Here is a 19,979-nt window from a genome sequence, read left to right on the forward strand (position 1 = left end):
AAGACTAGGTGCTGAGAGCTCTCTTTTCCTGCATTAAGGAGGCAATTAAACACACCTGAGCAATTACAAACACCTGTGAAGTCATGTGCCCCAAACATTATGGTGCCCTGAAATGGGGGGACTATGTATAAACACAGCTGTAATTTCTACATGGTGAAACCAAAATGTATAAAAATACCCTTTAATAAAATCTGACAATGTGCACTTTAACCACACGTGAATTTTTCTATTACAAATCTCACATTGTGGAGTACAGAGGCAAATAAATAAATGATGGGTCGTTTTGACGAGCTGGATGCAGGAAACATGTTCCCGATGTCGGGGGAGTCCAGAACCAGGGGCCGCAGTTTAAGAATATGGGTAGGCCATTTAGAACTGAGATGAGGAAAAACTTTTTCTCACAGAGAGTTGTGAATTTGTGGAATTCTCTGCCTCAGAAGGCGGTGGAGGCCGGTTCAATGCTTGCATTCAAAAGAGAGTTAGATAGAGCTCTTAGGGCTAGCGGAATTCCACAGATTCACCACCATCTGACTAAAGAAATTCCTCCTCATTTCATTCCCAAAGGAACGTCCTTTAATTATAAGGCTGTGACCTCTGGTTTTTCGTTTAGTTTAGTTTAGAGATACAGTGCAGAAACTGGCCCACGGGTCCGCGCCGACCAGCGATCCTTGCACATTAACTCTAACCTATTATCCACTAGGGACAATCTTTACATTTACCAAGCCAATTAACCTATATACCTATATGTCTTTGGAGTGGGGGAGGAAACCGAAGATCTCGGAGCAAACACACGCAGGTCACAGGGCAAACGTACAAACTCCGTACAGACAGCACCCGTAGTCAGGATTGAACCTGGGTCTCCGGCGCTACATTCGCTGTAAGGCAGCAACTCTACCGCTGCGCCACTGTACTGTCAATCCTAGACTCTGCCACTGGTGGAAATATGTTGAGCTGCCTGATAAGACAAACGTGGGAAACAAAACCCACAAATTTAAAATATAGGTTTATTTTTGCTTTAGCTGAACTAGGGGATATCCTTTCACAGACCTGGGACTTACTGAGGCTCCTATCACATGCATTGACCAACTGTGGCTGACTCATGTGAAGGCTACAGGAGGGGGATTGAGAGACAGGGTTCAGGGGACTCCTTAAATCAACTGCTGCCGACTCTGATATCACACTCATTACCATACCTGCAAGCTCCCAGATTTACCTCCTGACAGTAATAATAAACCTGAAAAGATTAAACATAGAAATAGGTGCAGGAGGAGGCCATTCGGCCCTTCGAGCCAGCCATTCATTGTGATCATGGCTGATTATCCCCAATCAATAACCCGTGCCTGCCTTCTCCCCATATCCCTTGATTCCACTTGTCCCTAGAGCTCTATCTAACTCTCTCTTAAGTCCATCCAGTGATTTGGCCTCCATTGTCCTGTGGCAGGGAATTCCACAGATTGGCAATAAGGTACGTGATTTTGCAGTTTGATGCATATTAGATTGATAAAAGCAATCTGGGAGCTCCAGGGGAAGATGTGTGAGGTGAAGGGAACAGCTGTGAAGAGATGGCAAGAGCAGGGGAAAATCTCAATCAGGAGGTGAAGGCAACAGAAGGGGAACGTTACAATTGAGATCAATATTGTTTGAAATGTGAATGCTTTAACAGGTAAAGAAGAACTACAGTCCAGCCAACCCTGTTCAAATGAGACTAGTCACAATGGGGCTTCAACATGTATCCCAGAGATAAATAACATAAGCAAAGAGATCAGAAACTATCATAACTTGAGGGTTGCTGAAGTTTTGTTTGATGGTGTTGTCTTTGAATGTGTGCACAAGATTACAACTTACAGCAATTTATTTTGATTTGAAAGACATAACATTTAAGTCTCCTTAATTACATTTGATTTGCTTTAGTGTTGTCTATCTCTTGAGGGCTGTCATTCACTGGTAGATGAAATTTGTGTGAGCCTCAATAGGTTGAGTGAGATTTGGCAACATATAAGATCCTTTGTTGGTGAGCGAATGAGGGTGTGAGAGCAGGAATGAGCGAAGGGCCTGTCCCACGTACGTGTCCTTGGAAACGCAAATTACGCAATCTCGTCGTCGCGTTGAGGTGCACGGGCATCGTATGGCCGCACGGGGCCGGTCCCACTTAGAAGCGCAGAGGGGTATGTAGTTGTGCGCGACATCGCGCGGGGCTCCGAAATTTTTGTAGTGAACGAAATCTTCGTGCGCCAACGGCCTGTCGCGGAACTGACGGCCAAAGTGGGACAGGCCCAAGACCCTGGTGCGAAGCAACGTCTCACCTTCAACAGCAGCAAAAGCAGGCAAACGATTGTCGAACTCGGCCTGGGGCTCACGGCCGTTTTGGTCCGGTTCCGCCCCCACTTCTACTCCCAGAGCGGGGCCAAGAAAATTGAAGATAAGACACAAAATGCAGGAGTGACTCAGCGGGACTGGCAGCATCTCTGGAGAGAAGCTTTTGGTGACGTTTCGGGTCAAGACCCTTCTTTTCAGACTGAAGAAGAGTCTCGACACGAAACATCACCCATTCCTTCTCTCCAGAGATGCTGCCGGTCCCGCTGAGTTACTCCAGCTTTTTGACCGTCTTCAAATGATGTCAAGCACTCCAGACGGCTGTGCATACGCATGTAATCGCGCCCGACCTTCGCAGGACCATCGCGGCTCAACGCGACCATGAGGTCGCGTAATTTGTGTGCCAAGGACACGTAAGTGGGACAAGCCCTTAAGTGAGTGCAAATGACTGAGTGAGTGTGTGAGTGCATACGTAAGAGATACATGAGTTGAATGTGCAGATAGCTATTAATGATTATGATATAGTTGGGATCAAGGAGACATGGCTCCAGGGTGACCAAGGCTGGGAGCTGAACATCCAGGGATATTCAATATTCATGAGGGATAGACAGAAAGGAAAAGGAGGTGGGGTAGCGTTGCTGGTTAGAGAGGAGATTAACGCAATGGAAAGGAAGGACATTAGCTTGAAGGATGTGGAATCGATATGGGTAGAGCTGCGAAAGACTAAGGGGCAGAAAACGCTAGTGGGTAGTAGTAGTGGAGTTGGGGATGGCATCAAATTGGAAATTAGAAATGTGTGCAACAAAGGTAAAACAGTTATAATGGGCGACTTCAATCTACATAGCAGGGGTGCTCAGGAAGAGGATTTCTTGGAATGTATGCAGGATAGTTTTCTAAACCAACATGTAAAGGAACCAACGAGAGAGCAGGCTATTCTAGACTGGGTATTGAGTAATGAGGAAGGGTTAGTTAGCAGTCTTGTTGTGCGTGGCCCCTTTGGCAAGAGTGACCATAATATGGTTGAGTTCTTCATGAGGATGGAGAGTGACATTGTTAATTCAGAAACAAGGTTCCTGAACTTAAAGAAAGGTATCTTTGAGGGTATGAGACGTGAATTGGCCAAGATTGACTGGCAATTGATTCTTAAAGGGTTGATGGTGGATATGCAATGGAAGGCATTTAAAGACTGTATGGATGAACTACAACAATTGTTCATCCCAGTTTGGCAAAAGAATAAATCAGGGAAGGTAGTGCATCCGTGGATAACAAGGGAAATCAGGGATAGTATCAAAACAAAAGATGAAGCATACAAATTAGCCAGAAAAAGCAGCCTACCAGAGGACTGGGAGAAATTCAGTCCAACACAGGAGGACAAAGGGCTTAATTAGGAAAGGGAAAATAGATTATGAAAGAAAACTGGCATGGAACATAAAAACTGACTGCAAAAGTTTTTATAGGTATGTCAAGAGAAAGAGATTAGTTAAAACAAATGTAGGTCCCTTGCAGTCAGAAACAGATGAATTGATCATGGGGAACAAGGACATGGCAGACCAATTGAATAACTACTTTGGTTCTGTCTTCACTAAGGAAGACATAAATAATCTGCCGGAAATAGCAGGGGACCGCGGGTCAAATGAGATGGAGGAACTGGGTGAAATCCAGGTTAGCCAGGAAATGGTGTTAGGTAAATTGAATGGATTAAAGGCCGATAAATCCCCAGGGCCAGATAGGCTGCATCCCAGAGTACTTAAGGAAGTAGCCCCAGAAATAGTGGATGCATTAGTGATCATTTTTGAAAACTCTTTAGATTCTGGAGTAGTTCCTGAGGATTGGAGGGTAGCTAATGTAACCCAACTTTTTAAAAAGGGAGGGAGAGCGAAAACAGGGAATTACAGACCAGTTAGTCTAACATCGGTAATGGGGAAACTGCTAGTCAGTTATTAAAGATAGGATAGCAGCACATTTGGACAATCATTGGACAAAGTCAGCATGGATTTACGAAAGGTAAATCATGTCTGACGAATCTTATAGAATTTTTCGAGGGTGTAACTAGTAGAGTGGATAAGGGAGAACCAGTGGATGTGATATATCTGGACTTTCAGAAGGCTTTCGACAAGATCCCACATAAGAGATTAGTATACAAACTTAAAGCACACGGTATTGGGGGTTCAGTATTGATGTGGATAGAGAACTGGCTGGCAAACAGGAAGCAAAGAGTAGGAGTAAATGGGTCCTTTTCAGAATGGCAGGCAGTGACTAATGGGGTACCGCAAGGCTCAGTGCTGGGACCCCAGCTATTTATAATATATATTAATGATTTGGACGAGGGAATTGAATGCAACATCTCCAAGTTTGCGGATGACACTAAGCTGGGGGGCAGTGTTAGCTGTGAGGAGGATGCTAAGAGGCTGCAAGGTGACTTGGATAGGCTGGGTGAGTGGGCAAATGCATGGCAGATGCAGTATAATGTGGATAAATGTGAGGTTATCCACTTTGGTGGCAAAAACAGGAAAGTAGACTATTATCTAAATGGTGGCCGATTAGGAAAAGGGGAGATGCAACGAGACCTGGGTGTCATGGTACACCAGTCATTGAAAGTAGGCATGCAGGTGCAGCAGGCAGTGAAGAAAGCCAATGGTATTTTAGCATTCATAGCAAAGGGATTTGAGTATAGGAGCAGGGAGGTTCTACTGCAGTTGTACAGGGTCTTGGTGAGACCACACCTGGAGTATTGCATACAGTTTTGGTCTCCAAATCTGAGGAAATACATTCTTGCCATGGAGGGAGTGCAGAGAAGGTTCACCAGACTGATTCCTGGGATGTCAGGACTTTCATATGAAGAAAGACTGGATAGACACGGTTTGTACTCGCTAGAATTTAGGAGATTTAGAGGGGAATCGTATAGAAATTTACAAAATTCTTAAGGGGTTGGACAGGCTAGATGCAGGAAGATTGTTCCCGATGTTGGGAAAATCCAGGACAAGGGGTCACAGTTTGAGGATAGAGGGGAAATCCTTTAGGACCGAGATGAGAAAAACATTTTTCACACAAAGAGTGGTGAATCTCTGGAACTCTCTGCCACAGAAGGTAGTTGAGGCCAGTTCATTGGCTATATTTAAGAGGGAGTTAGATGTGGCCCTTGTGGCTAAAGGGATCAGGGGGTATGGAGAGAAGGCAGGTACAGGATACTGAGTTGGATGATCAGCCATGATCAAATTGAATGGCGGTGCAGGCTCGAAAGGCCGAATGGCCTACTCCTGCGCCTATTTTCTATGTTTCTATGTTTATCTATGAAATTAAGACTAATAAATATCTGTTCATATTTAACCAGTTGTGTGCTGATGATATTTTACCCTCTAGCAGATTAATGTCATGCTGGCACACCCTCATTCTATGATTCTGCATCTACTAATTTAGAGTACGTACAACAAAGTTTAGTTAATAATAACATAGAACAGGTTAAATAATTGCTGTGTTTTGCATTTTCTGTGTTCATCAGTAACTCTTCCATGGAAAATCACACTTCCTTGCGTGGCCATCTCTCTCTTTATATCTTGAAACAATGATTTAACTTGACATGCCAGTTGTAGTATTGACCATTTATTTAATTTTTATCACAACACATCCCATAAAGACAATGAATTGCGAACTGGAATGTCAGTAAAAACTTAACAAAGGTCCAGATTGTTTTGTCAGAGCACAGTAGGGGCTCTTGGAATAATGACTTACAGACTTACTATTCACTGTTGGCTCATTAACTCTGCATAGCAACAAATCTGAAGCACAAAACTAGTCACTGTGGTATATAAACACGTTATTTCAAATTATATATTTTAAAATATGTAAGCAGTTATTTTCTAAAACCTGTGCCTTGCAGCTGAATTAATTGCACTCAAATTGTTGATGAAACTGGGCTATCTAAAACGAGATGATGAAACATTCTTATAAGAATAATTACCAGGAACAAGCTGGAGCATGACCATATAATTTACTTAAGGCAATGGCGCACAATGGAGAATAGTTCAAAAGACTGTGGCTATTGGATCAACTTGATCCCGTAAATCTTCTTAGAGAGCTCTGCCCACTGAGCCACCACTGCTCTAACCGCCACTATATTATGAACATTGTCAGACAGCTGTGATTCCAGCATTAATTCAGGGCTCTCCTGCCAGAATCTGATGTATGGTAGTGTTTAGTCATGGAGGTGGACAAACCAATGAATAACATACCATCGCTCCAACATCAGGTCCACAGCTGCTGACATTCATGTTGAGCCAAGCAGGGAGCCCACGTGTTGTTTGGATATTCACACAGGGGTTGCATTGAATCCATAGCACAGAAACAAGGCAATTTGGCCCAACAAATCCATGCTGTGTCAAGAATTATGTGCCCACCATGGATAAATCATCAATACTCAGTCCACACACACTGAAGAAATAATTTTAAACAGTAATCTTGTACTTAAAAATGAATAATTCTCCCATGGTTAATTCTCCTGGAGCTCTTGCCAATACTGAACATCTACAGATTATGAATCTTTGTACAGATTTTATTTAAATATATTTTTCCAATAAAAAATACAACAGATCGACAGTGTGCAGCCAGGTTCACTTTAATTGGTGGTAGGAAACTGACCATCTGAAGAAGGGTCTCGACCCGAAACATCACCTATTCTTTCGCTCCGTAGATGCTGCCTCACCCGCTGAGTTCTCCAGCATTTTTGTCTACCTTTCATTTTTCCAGCATTTGCAGTTCTTTGTTAAACATTATCTGCCTCAATTTCATTTCTACTGCAGTCTAGAAGAAAATTGTCTGGGTCTAAAAGTGGTAGCAGCTCCTTGTGTATTCTGCAAATTAATTTGCCCTGTTAATCACAATACAATTTGCATAATCAGCATTAGTGTCTTTTGTTCAGGTAGTACATATACAATGGCTGCAATACGATTAGCAGAAGGAGTGGATAGAATGGAAAAGATTAGATGAATAGCATTTAAGGCAAAATCACGTAAGAATGTGAGGGTGAAAAGAATCAAAACAGCAATGGGGCGAGACAAAATAAGGTACAAGCATGTAGAAACAAGGAACTGCAGCTGCTGGTTTACCAAGGAAAGACACAAAATGCTGGAGTAAGTCAGCGGGTCAGGCAGCATCCCTGGAGAACACGGGTAGGTGATGTTTCAGGTTGGGACACATCTTCAAACTGATCCAGATAGGTGGAATTAATGTTCATGCATCAGCATGGGCTCGTTGAACCACATAGCCTTTCTCTGCACTGTGAATTCTATGTGACCTCTCTGTAATTATCTAAGCGATGGGTGAAACTTTTTGCTAGTTTGAGATAAACTTCATCTGCTGATTGGGAAGTCAAGGACAAGGGTCATTAAAGAACTTCATTACAAGTAGGTAGTGATGTGAAACTACAAAGAGCAGTGGTTTCCACCTCAATTAATAATATGTAATGTCAGGCCAACTGAGTTTTGCACAGACCAGTATGATAATGGACATGCCGGGGGGGATGGCGTTGGGAAGAGGCTTGAGTGACTGTCTTCCTCCTATCCACAGATTATATAAATACAGATATTTTCCTTTAACTGAATTTAGAGAGTTAGGAAGTTGAATTTTATTTTAAGACAGAACACATCAAGGCAATTAACAGAGGTACTTACTCCTTTTCAATTCTTTAATTCTTTTTGGCAGTAAAATAAGCATTCTTTGCTCTTACTCAGTTGCCCCAGAGGATTAGGAAAAGACTGATGTTTTATACAATTGAGGAGGTTGATAATCCAATTTGCTCGTGAGAGATTGGACCCACATTGAAGTGTTATTTCCTGCAGGTTCAGAAAAATCTGCTGAATTTGCTGAATGAAAGCAGCAGGTTCACAGTCACATTGACTGATAACTGATTTGTATTTCTAGATTTCCTTTAAGCAGAGTTAAAGAATCCCGATGAAGTAATTTGTAACAAAATGTTAAATAGTTCCTTCAATGTGATCTTACCGAATGATTCATAATCTCATTAAATTTAAAAAACAGGATAACCTTGAAAACCTCAAAGATATGATCTTCTAGAGGTGTACAAAATCATGAGAGGAATAGATCGGGTAGATGCACAGAGTCTCTTGCCCAGAGTAGGGGAATCTAGGACCAGAGGACATAGGTTCAAGGAGAAGGGGAAGTAATTTAATAGGAATCTGAGGGGTTACATTTTCACACAAGGGATAGTGGGTGTATGGAACGAGCTGCCAGATGAGGTAGTTGAGGCTGGGACTATCTAACGTTTAAGAAACAGTTAGACAAGTACATGGATAGGACAGGTTTGGAGGGATATGGACCAAGTGCAGGCAGGTAGAACTAGTGTGGCTGGGATATGTTGGGCAGGTTGGGCCGAAGGGCCTGTTTCCATACTGTATCACTCTATATCTATAATTCTGGGCATTTGGTACTTCCCCAATGTTAATCACTTCAATCCACTGCTACCAGTCATGCATCATTGCTATCCCAAAGCAATGCAATTATTTTTCTTTGTCTTTGTCCCCGTCTCTGTCTGTGTCCCATGGAGCCGCGCATGCCAGATCCACCCGCTGAACAACCGTGCCACTGCCAACCAGAACGCGCCCTGGTGGGCCCGACTCGCACCACAGGCCTCCCAGGGGACTGAGGTGAAGCCGGGCGGCGACGTCTGTCTGGGCCGAAGGAGCCTCAGAGGTGGTGGCGATGGAAGCCTCGACAGAGGCAGCAGGAACCTCGGCGACAACGTGGGCCTCGGTGGCGGTGAGGCCTCACGGTCAAATTTATTCGTCACCTACACAACGAAGTGCAGTGAAATGAACTTGCCAGCAGCGGTACAATAAAAAATAACACACAATACACAATAAAAATGTTAACACAAAACATCCACCACAGCATGCATCACTGTGGTGGAAGGCACAAAGTTTAGTCAGTCCTCCTCCATTTTTCCCCGTGGTCGGGACCATAAACCTCCGCAGTCGCCACTGTGGGAAGCCAGATGTACAGGCAAGGTAAGTCCCGAATCGGTGCTTCCCTACCGGAAGGCCGCGGATTGAAGATGACGTAGGCCGCAGGCCGGCGGTCGGAGCGCTTCTCCTGGGATCCTCGGCGAGGGACCCCGTTCCGGATGGTAAGTCGCCGCTGCGCCCGCAGATAAAAGCACCACAGTCCGCGGCTTCTAGATTATGTAGGCCACGGGATGGCGGTCGGATCTCTTCTCCTCCGGGGTCCCCAACGAGGGATCCCAGGCTCCGGACTCCATGCCAGCTGGAATCTCCGCAGACTCAGGCTCCTGCGGGCCAGCGATCGGTGCACTCCCTTCTGGCGACCGCCGGCGAGGACTCGCCCGCTCCGCGATGAAAAGTTCACGCTGCGCCCGCTGCTGAAGCTCCGGGAAAGGCCGCACCAATCCTTGGTGTTAGGCCGCGAGGGAGGCGACAGGGGAAAAAAATCGCCTCTCCGTGGAGGAGGCGACCAAAAGCGGTTCCCCCCTTACCCCCCCTCACCACCCCCCACACAAGACACACCGAGAGACATTAAAACAAACATTTGGACATACTAAAAAAACAAAACAAAATAGAATTAACTAACACGCTGCTGGCAGGGCAGCCGTCTCGTAGCGCCCCCACCGACACAGGTCAATGAGCGTGGGGGGGGGATGGGAAGACAATGGAGATCCGGCGTTGAGGTACGGTGAGAGAACAAAGGGGGACCCGGTGTGGGGGAGGGTGGGCACTGTAGTTTAGAATCAGGGGATAAGTCTATGTCTGTTTGGTTGTTCATTCGTTCCGGTGAAAGCGCTGCGCACACGGCAGCCAGGCAACAGTCGCTTGTCTTTTTCTTTTGTTTTTACTTTTAATTTCGAGTTTTTGTGTACCTTGTGTATCGTGACTGTCGGCAGACCAATTTCCCTCCGGGGATGAATAATGTTTTATCGCATCGTATCGGATTGTAAATTTTGCTTCACTCAAGATTCCAGTCATCTTCCCTCATAACTCCTTCTAGGGCTCAGTATCACATTCAGTTCCTCCTGAAAAGAGGCTTTCAACATTTTACCACTTCATAGATGTGCTATAAATATTCCCTCCTGCTATTATTTCCTCCCTTGTTTCCGAGTTGTCTCCAATTTCTATTCTGTTGTCTCGCATTATAGTTGCCAATTTACTGGGTGGGGAGGGGGGGGGGGGGGGAAGAAATAGATAGGAGTCAAGGAAAGGGAGGGGGGGGGGAAAGGAGGGGTGGGGGGTTTGTTGGAGATTAAATTGGGCATTGGTTCTACAAATCGGGACGGAGAGGGTCCACGTGTTAAAATGCTCAACTGGGGTAAGGCCAACTTTGAGGGTGTGAGAGAAGGTCTTGCTCATGTTGACTGGAGAAGGTTATTTGAGGGGAAAGGAACATCGGCCACATGGGATGTTTTTAAGTGTACTGAAGAGAACTCAGGATGTGTACGGCCCCATTAGAGTGAAAGGCAAAGCAGGCAAATGTAGGGAAGCTTTGCTGACAAGAGAAATTGAGACATTAGTCAAAAACGAGAAGGATGTGTGCGACAGGTATAGGCAGCTGGGATCAAGTGCATGCCTGGAGGAGTTTCTGGAACTAAGGAGCGAACTAAAAAGATCAGAAGGGCAAAAAGGGGCCAGGAGATAGTTCTGGTGGGTAGCATAAAAGACAATCCCAAAAGATTTTATAAATACATAAAGGGGAAAAGAGTAACTAGAGAGAGAGTGGAACTTCTCAGGAATAAACTTCTGTGTGGAGCCACAAGAGATGGGCAAGATGAGTATTTATCCTCTGCATTTACCGAGGAGTAAGACAGTGGTATGGAGGAAATTCGAGCAGTCACTGGAAGTGTCATAAGTGCAGTCAGGGTTACCGTTGAAGAAGTACTGAAGGTACTGTTGTGTTTGAAGGTGGACAAACCTCCGGGGCCTGATATCCGAGGATATTGCGGGAAACTAGAGAGGAAATTGCAGGAGCCCCGGCTGAAATGTATGAGTCGTCCGTAAATACAGGAGAGATGCATTGGAGGGTGGCAAATGTTGTGCCTCTTTTCAAGAAGGGCTGCAGGGAAAATGCAGGAAACTGTAGGCCGGTGAGCTTAACATCTGTAGTTGGTAAGTTACTGGAGAGTATTCTGAGGGATAGGTTATACAGGCATTTGGATGGGTAAGGGCTGATTAGGGACAGTCAGCATGGTTTTGTACGTAGGAGGTCATGTCTCACAAATCTGATTGATTTTTTCTTGAAGATGTGAAGAAAATGGTTGATGAAGGCAGACCTGTAGATGTTGTGTATCTGGACTTTAGTAAGGCGTTCGACAAGGTGCCGCATGGTAGGCTGCTCTGGAAGGTTAGACCTCTTGGGATCCAAGCAGTGATGGATAGCAAATTGGCTCCATGAAAGGGAGCAGAGGGTGATGGTGGAAGGTTGCTTCTCAGAATGGAGGCCTGTGACTAGTGGTGTGCCACAGGGTTCGGTGCTGGGTCCGTTACTGTTTGTCATCTACATTAATTATTTGGTTGTGGGGTGGGAGATTGCAACCTTCACGTGGTCCGCCCTGTTTCAATGAATTCAATCAACCTGGCATGCACAATCAAATAATATCAAATAAAACAAGTTGTCGTACAACTTTAGGCTGTGCACGCCATACGCAAGAAGAAGAAGATTTGGTTGAGAACATACAGGGCAAGATTAGCAAATTTGCTGATGATACAAAAGTAGACAAAAAGACCTAGCCATGCAATCTTACGTCTGCATACAAGGGAACAAAAGGGACCTTTGTTTAACATCTTTTCTAAAAGATAGCACACTTAACAGTCCATGCCACTAAATGTGAATGTGAAGATTGTGTTCGCAAAGGTCTGGAGTGGCACTTAAAACCAAGGCCTTCTGACCAGAAGCAGTAGTACTGCCCACTGAACAACAGCTAAATGCTATTAAAAAAAAAAGATAATTCATAATCTTGCAAACACAAGAGCGTTTCTATGCACATTTCATAAAGGTTAGCTGGTTATTGCTGCTCTCTTACCCAGGACTAACAGAAAGCATCAGTTCTGATTCATCATGTTCCCGTGTTCCAGCTCCAGTCTTGTCCTTTGTGAAAGATGCTGCCTGGTTGCTCTGATGGATTATTTCTCCATCTTCAAACATAACGTGAAGCCGATAATTAATTGTCTTTATCGCAGTAAACAGGAGAGCTATCAAACCACAGTAAATCCCAAGAGCAACTTTGCTGGGAGATGCAGCCTGCAAAAAAACAAAGAAGAGAAAAAAGCAGCTGTCAAGGGCTAAGTTTCTTTGAAGGATTGAAAAATGTATCTTTCCAGTGAAACTCTGTGGAGCTAAAGTTAGAATATCTTCAATTTCAATTGCGGTTTAGGAACATGATAATAGGAGAACGCCATTTAGTCCTTCAAAGTCTATCCAATCAGTTCTTGGCTGACCTGTTCATTAATCCACTTGTCTGCCTCTAATGTGTAATCCTTAATATCCTTTGCAAACAATAATTTCAATACAGAGCTTGATAGATGGAAGTTCTAAAAATAGAAAGGGTAACTGGATTTGAATTTCACTACATATATTTGGGTTATAAATTATTTAGATGTATTCACATTACTGATGTTTAATTTCCAATGGAGGTGAAAACCTGTAAATTGGTAAGTGAAAGAAGCCTTATGCTTGACATATTAACTCTGGTTCTGTCTGCAGCGATGCTTCCTGACCTTCTGACTGATCTCAGTATTACTCTTTGTTTTAGAAGTCTAACATTCACAGGATGAGCCTCAGCAGCAATAGACAATAGGTGCAGGAATAGGCCATTTGGCCCTTAGAGCCAGCACTGCCATTCAATGTGATCATGGCTGATCATCCACAATCAGTACCGCGTTCCTGTCTTCTCCCCATATCCCCTGACTCCACTATCTTTAAGAGCCCTATCTAGCTTTTTCTTGAAAGCCAGTATCCAGAGAACCGACCTCCACCGCCCTCTGAGGCAGAGACTTCCACAACATCGGGAACATGTTTCCTGCCTCTAGCATGTCCAAACCCTTATTAATCTTATATGTTTCAATAAGATCTCCTCTCATTCTTCTAAACTCCAGAGTATACAAGCCCAGCCACTCTATTCTCTCAGCATATGACAGTCCAGCCATCCCGGGAATTAACCTTGTAAACCTACGCTGCACTCCCTCAATAGCAAGAATGTCCTTCCTCAAATTAGGGGACCAAAGCTGCACAAAATACTCCAGGTGTGGTCTCACTAGGGCCTTATACAACTGCAGAATTACCTATTTGCTCCTATACTCAACTACTCTTGTTATAAAGGCCAACATGCCATTCCCTTTCTACACTGCTTGCTGTACCTGCATGCTTACTTTCATTGACTGATGAACAAGGACCCCCAGATCACGTTGTACTTCCCCTTTTCCCAATTTAACACCATTTAGATAGTAATCTGCCTTCCTGTTTTTGCAACCAAAGTGGATAACAGATATAGATATAGATATGCCATTTATTGTCACTATACATGTACAGTGAAACTGAAAGCTGCTCGTACTCAGTGCATACATACAATTTAGCACAACAAACAAGAAACAGAAAAAAAAAACAGAAGGGAGATGGGGGGGGGGGGGGGGGGACATATATACATATATCATATATACATATATACAGATGGAAGTCCGTGTTGGGCGGTGTAGTCAGTGCATGTGTGAATTTGAATTTATGGTAGATATAATTCTCGGAAAGCAACTATTCCTGAGTCTGTTTGTCCTGGATTTGATGCACCTATAGCGCCTTCCAGAGGGCAGCAGGTCGAACAGTCCAAACGCAGGATGGGAGCTGTCTTTGATGATCTTCTTTGCCCTGCTAAGGCAGGGGGAGGTGTAGATGTCCATCAGGGAGGGGAGAGGGCAGCCAATGATCCTCTGCGCTGTCCTGGTTACCCTCTGAAGCCTCTCCCTGTCTGCCATGGTGCAGCTGCCATACCATGCTGTAATGCAGTATGTCAGCAGGCTCTCGATGGACGAGCGGTAGAAGGTCAGCAGCAGGTTAGAGTCCAGGTTGTGCTTCCTGAGGACCCTCAGGAAGTGCAGCCGCTGCTGAGCCTTCTTGATGACCGCTGTCGTGTTGTCCGTCCAGGAGATGTCGGCAGCGATATGGACACCGAGAAACCGGAAGGTGTTGACCCTCTCCACACACTCGCCGTTGATGTGTAGGGGGGCTAAGTCGGTGCTGTGCCTCCTGAAGTCGACAATGAGCTCTTTTGTTTTCCTGGTGTTCAGAGCCAGATTGTTTTCTGAGCACCAGGTTGTCAACTTCAGGACTTCCTCTCTGTAGGCTGCCTCGTCTCCCTTCGAAATAAGTCCGACCACAGTAGTGTCGTCAGCAAATTTGACGATGCGGTTGTTGTTGTGGGCCGGACTACAGTCGTAGGTGTAGAGACAGTATAAGAGGGGGCTTAGCACACAGCCCTGTGGGGAACCGGTACTCAACCTGCGAGTGGAGGAGAGGTGGGGGCCGAGTCTCACAGTCTGGGGCCGGTTGGTGAGGAAATCCTTTATCCAGGCACATGTGACAGTGGGGAGGCCGAGAGTGACCAGTTTACCTATAAGAATGTCCGGAATGATTGTATTAAAGGCTGAACTAAAATCCACAAAGAGCATCCGGACGTAGCTCTGCCCCTGCTCCAGATGGCTCAGCACAGAGTGGAGAGCTACGGTGATGGCGTCTTCTGTGGATCTGTTTTGGCGATAGGCGAATTGGTGGGGGTCGAGGTCTGGTGGTAGATAGTCCTTGATGTGCTGGAGGACCAACCTCTCGAAGCACTTCGTGATTACCGGAGTGAGGGCCACAGGACGGTAGTCATTAAGGCTGGTGATGGTAGACTTCTTCGGCACAGGGACGATTGTGGCGGATTTTAGGCAGGACGGAATAACTGCCTGGGCCAGGGAGAGGTTGAAAATTCTGGTGAAGATGGCAGTGAGCTGGTGGGCGCACGCTTTGAGCACCTTACCAGGTACTCCATCTGGGCCGGTAGCCTTCTTGGGGTTCACTGCCAGGAGCACCCGTCTGACATCGTGCTCCGTTACAGTGAGTGGGGTAGTACAGGAGCTAGGTGAGGGTGGAAACAGGGCTGTAGCAGGTGAGTGCTGCTGTTGTGATGTTTCAAAGCGGGAGAAGAAGCAATTTAGCTTTTCTGCCAGTGGCGCACTCAGGCCTTCTGACTTTGTGGCACAGCCTCTGTAGTTGGTAATGGTAAATAACCAATGGTAAATAACCTCGCATTTATCCACATTAAACTGCATCTGCCAATTCACCCAACCTGTCCAAGTCACCCTGCATTCTCATAGCATCCTCCTCACAGTTCACACTGCTACCCAGCTTTGTGTCATCTGCAAATTTGCTAATGTTACTTTGAATCCTTTCACCTAAATCATTGATGCATATTGTAAATAACTCTGGTCTCAGCACCGAGCCTTACGGTACCCCACTAGTCACTACCTGCCATTCTGCCGTTAATCCCTACTCTTTGTTTCCTGTCTGCCAACCAATTGTCTATCCATGTCAGCAGTCTACCCCCCATATCATGTGCCCTAATTTTGCCCACTAATCTCCTAATTGGGACCTTATCAAATGCTTTCTGAATGTCCAGGTATACTACATCCACTGCCTCTCCCTTGTCCATTTTCCTACTTACATCCTCAAAAAATTCCAGAAGATTAGTCAAGCATGATTTCCCCATCGTAAATGCATGCTGACTCGGATCGATCCTGTTACTGCTATCCAAATGTGCCGCTATTTCATCTTTTATAATTGACTACAGCATCTTCCAAACCACCAATGTCAGGCTAACTGGTCTATAATTCCCTGTTTTCTCTCTCCTGCCTTTCTTAAAAAGTGGGATAACGTTATCTACCCTTCAGAGTGCTTAATACCTTGCCTAATTAAAGTTGCCTTGCCTAAAGTTGCCTTGCCTACTTAAATTTGCCTTGCCTACTTAACGTTGCCTTGCCTACTTAAAGTTACCTTGGCTTCTTTATAATTAAAAGTCTAATCTTGGCCACTTCCTGTTTACGCTTTATATTGATTTTCTTTTTAAACGGTACCACGTACGGCTGTGATTTTCGGCCATCTTACTCAGTGTCCCCTCTGCTCATCAGGTGCTGATGATTTTTCTCATCGATGAAAAATAAAAGAGTTATTAGTGTTTAAAAAATGTTGAGATTCTCTCTCCTGTCAATCAGGCCATGAAGGCCACACCCCATCTGGTGGGAGATGGGGAGGGAGTATAAAACCCAGAAGTGTGGGTGTGGCTCAGTCTCTGCAAGATAGAAGAGGGAGAGGTCACGACTCGCTGACTTTAGTGGCCTTGCACCCTGCTTGAAATGGTATGAACTGCACTTGAATTTGGTGGCCTTGCATCCTGCTTGAAGTGGTAAGAAACTGCACTTGAATTTAGTGGCCTCACACCCTGCTTGAAATGGAATTTCAAGGAATAGCCGTGGGTCAACTGCCAGCCCACCAGCCGTGAGTGAGTGAGTGAGCTGCCAGCACAACAGGCTTTAGTGACTGAGCCGCCATCCCAATAATTCATTTGGCCCACAATGTCCATACTAGCCCTCTGGAAACCAGTCCCTTCAGCCCACAACACCCATACTAGCGCTCCAGAAAGCCCCCCCCTCCCACTGGCCACTAATATTGGAATTGGTGGAGAGGTGGAATATTGTGTTGGGGGATCAGCCCTCCCGTGCGATGCTGGGACCCAACGGGTCCCACTTAGTCTAGTATTATATAAAAATAATATAATGAATATAATTGTGTGTATTTTGAATGAGACTGCTGCAGAGGTCCGGCTCCTGAACCCGCCTAATTAATGGTGAGGGTAGTTCCTGTGGGTTCCCCCGTCTACTGAACTCCACTGACTGCCAGTGTGCAGAGTGGGGGTCATGGCCATAGTGTGACTGGGGCAGTGCCAGGCTAGGGGAAGACTAAGGCATCTTCCACTGACAGGAGAATGCCTAATCCTAATTCACCGCACTTCCAGAGCTGCCCACGGCTGGAACTGGAGCCACTTTGGGACTGGCTGTGGGCTCCGTAAGTGTGGCCCCGCAGCATGTTCACCTCGGCCAGCACGCCTTTCTGGATGATGGGGGGGAGCAGCGCTGCATTGCACGCCACCCGGGCCGTCTTCTGCACCCCCATAGTGCCGGCTCTGTCAATCCGCCCGCTCGTTCGCTCGCTGCAACACCGGCCTACCGACAGCCCGACCTTTCCATCATGGCATCCACCGGCCTATCGACAGCCCGACTGATCCTTCACGGCATCCACTGGCCTACTGACAGCCCGACCGACCACTCGTAGCAGCCACCTGCGGCCCGGCCGACCGCCCGCAGCACCCACTGGCTGCCCCACAAATCCTTCACAGCATCCACCGGCCTACTGACAGCCTGACCATTCCATCATGGCATCCACCGGCCTATCGACAGCCCGACTGATCCTTCACAGCATCCACCGGCCTACTGACTGACCAACCGACCCTAACCCTAATCCTTGCTCTACATTTGTTATTTATCATTTTTATTTAACAATTCACATCATAACTTTATAAAGATAAATCAATTGTAGAACAAAATTATCAGCAAGGTTAGCATTACCTTTATTCCTTGGAAACCTTGCTATTGTTTTGATATAATTAGGAGGTAGCCATGATCCCAGAGTGGTCATTGCCTAGCGACCATGAAACAAAGCACGTGATTGGTCAATTGGCGTCCGACCTCAATGTCAAGCTTGCTTTGATTGGACAATTACTACTCAGAAAATTGGAGCTTGTTCTCATATTTTAAATATATGAGCAGGTTTTGGTCTTGACGAGTTTCAGGTATGATTTATATAATATTTTACACAATATGTTAAAAATTCAGGCAGTTCCGTGATTTGGGTCGCGAACTTAAACAAAAAAGCACCTCGGCCCACAGCCTACGAGATGCTGTCTAAGCCGCTGAGTTACTCCAGCTTTTTGTTCCTTCCTACACACGTCTATAGTTCCTTCCTACATACGACAATAAACACTGATGCAAGAGTTTTCAATGAGAACTGTTAAGTTTACTACTTGTATGGAAGATCACATGTTCCTTTGGCGCATGATTGACAGGGTATTTTACGCAGTCTCCATTTTTTGGGGACATAAACATTTTACATTTTATTGATCTGCCAACAAGGTTTAGTATTTCTACATCAGCAAATGGTGGGATGGTTATCATAGATAAAATCCCAAATTATCTACCATTCAAGTTGAGATCACTTAGGCTTTTGCTTTAAAATTAATGCCTTCTTTACAGAACATTTCAGAGCATGTTGAAATAATAAGTAACATTCAGAGAACACCGAGACATTGTCTAAGACCACCTGAAACAGAGTTCAATTCAGAAGACTGAATAAACTATTAAGAAGGATCATATGGAAATGCTCTCATGCTGTAAGCAGACATGAAGTTAAACAATACTTCTTAAACAAAACCATCAAATTGTTTAGGTTCATTTCTCACAAAAAATTATGAAATTCTAAACTCTGCAATTTTTGTAGATATAAATAATGCAACAGATAATCATTATTTTTCTGGTAAGACTCCTGAGAAACATAAGGACATTTTTCAAGGCTGTACAGTGACGATGCAAGTTTTGAAATACGTATCAGATATCATAATTGCGCTGAGAGGGTATGTGACTCAGAAGTGTGTTCCTACAGGGCTGCTGAGTGAAAAGATTCTATCGTTCTGGGGTATGCAAGAAAGTTTAACTTTGGGCATAAAATTCAATGTTCATGGTGATGGGCAAGATGTGAGAACCATTAACTGGGAGAAAGGGTAGAGTCAAGAGTGTTTTATTGTCATATGTCCCAGAAAGAACAATTAAATTCTTACTTGCAGCAGCACAACAGAATATGTAAACATAGTACACTGTAAACAATATAACAAACAAGAAAATAAGTTCAGTGTGAACAAGTTCAGTATATATACACATACTCACATATACACATATCATATATACGCATAAGTACACAAAAAACAGACAATAATAGGGTGATAATAACAATAATAGTCTGTGTAGTTCAGAGCTTATTTAAGGTTGAGTGTTTAATAGCCTAATGGTTAAGAAAGAACTGCAGATGCTGGTTTAAGTCGAAGGTTGACACAAAATGCTGGAGTAACTCAGCGGGATAGGCAGCATCTCTGGAGAGAAGGAATGGGTGATGTTTCGGGTCGAGACCCTTCTTCGGGAAGAAGCTGTTCCTGAACCTGGACGTTTCAGTTTTCGGGCTCCTGTACCTTCTTCCCGATGGCAGGGGTGAAGTGAGTGTGTGGCCAGGGTGGTGTGAATGTGAAGTGAAAGCAGTGATATTATTAGAAATGAATCTCATTAGTGAATCTCACAGTGGCACAGCTGGTATAACTGATGAATCACAGCACCAGAGACCTGGGTTTGATCCTAACCTTGGGCGCTGTCTGTTAGTAAAATTTGAGTATGCACGTTCCTCCTGTGACCATGTGGGTTTTTATCCGGGGGCTCCGGATTCCCACATTCCATAGACCTGCAGGTTTGTAGGTTAATTGGCCTTTGTAAAATTTCCCATAATGAGTAGGGAGCGGATAAGAAAGC

The 19,979-nt window shown here is 44.9% G+C and overlaps 1 protein-coding gene across 1 annotated transcript in view; it reads right to left on the bottom strand.

Annotated features, from left to right (window-relative positions):
* LOC129697010 (pecanex-like protein 1) overlaps positions 1-19,979 on the bottom strand; it is a 215,937-nt gene that overhangs the window by 187,081 nt on the left and 8,877 nt on the right. Inside the window, 1 exon segment of the mRNA XM_055635197.1 lies at positions 12,353-12,570. Within this exon segment, the coding sequence (XP_055491172.1) occupies positions 12,353-12,570 (218 nt within the window).

Source organism: Leucoraja erinacea, chromosome 5 (genome assembly GCF_028641065.1).
Source record: "Leucoraja erinacea ecotype New England chromosome 5, Leri_hhj_1, whole genome shotgun sequence".
Classification (NCBI taxonomy): Eukaryota; Metazoa; Chordata; class Chondrichthyes; order Rajiformes; family Rajidae; genus Leucoraja; species Leucoraja erinaceus.